Source organism: Myotis davidii, unplaced genomic scaffold (assembly GCF_000327345.1).
Source record: "Myotis davidii unplaced genomic scaffold, ASM32734v1 scaffold2798, whole genome shotgun sequence".
NCBI lineage: Eukaryota > Metazoa > Chordata > Mammalia > Chiroptera > Vespertilionidae > Myotis > Myotis davidii.
This window is the reverse complement of record NW_006289553.1, coordinates 221,288-223,214: the sequence shown is the minus strand read 5'-3', so window position 1 is coordinate 223,214 and position 1,927 is coordinate 221,288. Positions and strand designations below refer to the sequence as shown.

At 62.7% G+C, this 1,927-nt stretch overlaps 1 protein-coding gene across 2 annotated transcripts in view; it reads left to right on the top strand.

Moving 5' to 3' along the window:
- The first annotated feature begins 620 nt into the window (after positions 1 to 620).
- Positions 621 to 1,927, top strand: part of TRAF3 (TNF receptor associated factor 3) — a 28,959-nt gene continuing 27,652 nt past the window's right edge. For both annotated transcript variants that reach the window (XM_015562799.1, XM_015562800.1), the window contains exon 1: positions 621 to 882. In XM_015562799.1, coding sequence (XP_015418285.1) covers positions 638 to 882 — 245 coding nt within the window. In that variant the 5' untranslated portion in view covers positions 621 to 637. The remainder of the gene's footprint in view (positions 883 to 1,927) is intronic.

The following is a 1,927-nucleotide window of genomic DNA, read 5'->3' as shown; positions in this document are numbered from 1 at the left end:
GGAGGCTGCAGTGTGCTTGGCTGCAGGCCCTCACAGCACCTCCACCCGGTCGGCCAGCAGGTGGCCTCCACAGCAAGGCCGGCTGGGAGCAACACTGGCGGAAGGGCTGTGGTTTCAGCCAGAGCGTCGGAATGGGGCCTCGGATGGGAGCTTACGGCCCAGTTAGGTGTTCTCTGTGGTTTAAAGAACCTTCAAGCCCTAGCCGGTTTGGCTCAGTGGATGGAGCATCAGCCTGCGGACTGAAGGGTCCCGGGTTCGATTCCGGTCAAGGGCATGTACCTTGGTTGCGGGCACATCCCCAGTGGGGGGTGTGCAGGAGGCAGCTGGTTGATGCTTATCTCTCATCAATGTTTCTGGCTCTCTATCCCTCCCCCTTCCTCTCTGTAAAAAATCAATAAAATATATTTAAAAAAAATAATAAAGAACCTTCAAGATACAGTCCGTGCCCTCAGGGCTGTGAGCAGTGGTGTGAGTGTGCACGGCGCAGCGAGCAGGCCCTCCCCCACGCACCCCCCAGCACCCAGCCTCGCTCAGGCTGACAGGCATCCAGGGCCGGGTCTGCTGTCTCCTTGCTGGGCCATGGGCAGCACTTGACTCATTTCTTGTTGTTTTCCCAGCAGCGTGTCTCTGTCTCACAATGGAGCCGAGTAAAAAGATGGACCCTTCCGGCTCGCTGCAGACCAACCCATCGCTCAAGCTGCACCCGGACCGCAGCGCGGGCGCCCCAGTGCTCGTCCCCGAGCAAGGAGGGTACAAGGAGAAGTTCGTGAAGACCGTGGAGGACAAGTACAAGTGCGAGAAGTGCCAGCTGGTGCTGTGCAACCCCAAGCAGACCGAGTGTGGGCACCGCTTCTGTGACAGCTGCATGGCCACCGTGCTGGGGTAGGCCCAGCCACTGCGGGCGCGTCTCCGTCTCCTGCTTCTCGATAAAGCAAGCTCCGAAGGGGACCCGCAGAGATGGGCCATGTAGGGAACCTGGTGGGAGCACACCTGAGCGCAGGGGCCTCAGTGACAGGCCTGGACCGCCAGCCCCATCCCGCAGGCTGTCTGTCTCCTCCCTGAAGCATCTGTAAAGTCTCCTGCCACCTTCTCAGTGGCCCTGGCCACTGTCCCTGGCGTCCCCTGTCCCTGGCGTCCCCTATCCCTGGCGTCCCTTGTCCGTGGTGTCCCCTGTCCCTGGCGTCCCTTGTCCATGGTGTCCCCCGACTGTGTTGCTGAGTTTGCTTGAGGAGCTCACAGTTCCGTGGAGGAGACGCCATCAGCCAGGGACAGGGGAGTCCTTATGGTGTGTGCTCTGTGTGCGGGAGAGGACAGGCAGCAGGGAGGCCAGGCGCCCCTGACCGAGGAGGCACCCAGTGTGTGCGTGGCGGAGCGGGTGTGCGCAGAGCATGCACTGACCCGGGAGCCCTGGTCCGCCGAGTCCCACCACCATGGCAGAGTCCAGGGTCCCAGCGGAAATGGCATGGGTGAGCGAGTGTCTTCTCCACCACGTGTGGGCACAGTGTGGGCACACGCTGCCCGCGGCAGGGCCCAGGGCCTGGGAAGGTGCCCTCTTCTTCCTGACTCCGCCCCGAGCGCAGCGGCGGCCTCCCTCCTGGGGTCCTGCCCGGGCCCCCCGACAGACCTCCTGTGGGTGGGTGACTCTCACGGGCTGTGAAGGCTCCGCGGGGGACGAGCGCGTGGAGAAAGTGTGGCTCCTGAGCCCGGGCACTCCCACGGAGGAGCCCCACGCATGACTGGTTTTGGTTTCTGAAATAAAATCTCACTTTTAACTGAATGGGGCTTTCCAGAGGGGACTGACCTCGCTGTTCTGCTCACTTCCTTTGAAGTTACCCTTCCCCAGTCTGCCCTCTCCCTGCGGCCCCACGTCCACCACCAGGCCGACCCCACAGCGCCGGTGGCCGCGAGGGCTGCGACCCTCGAGTGA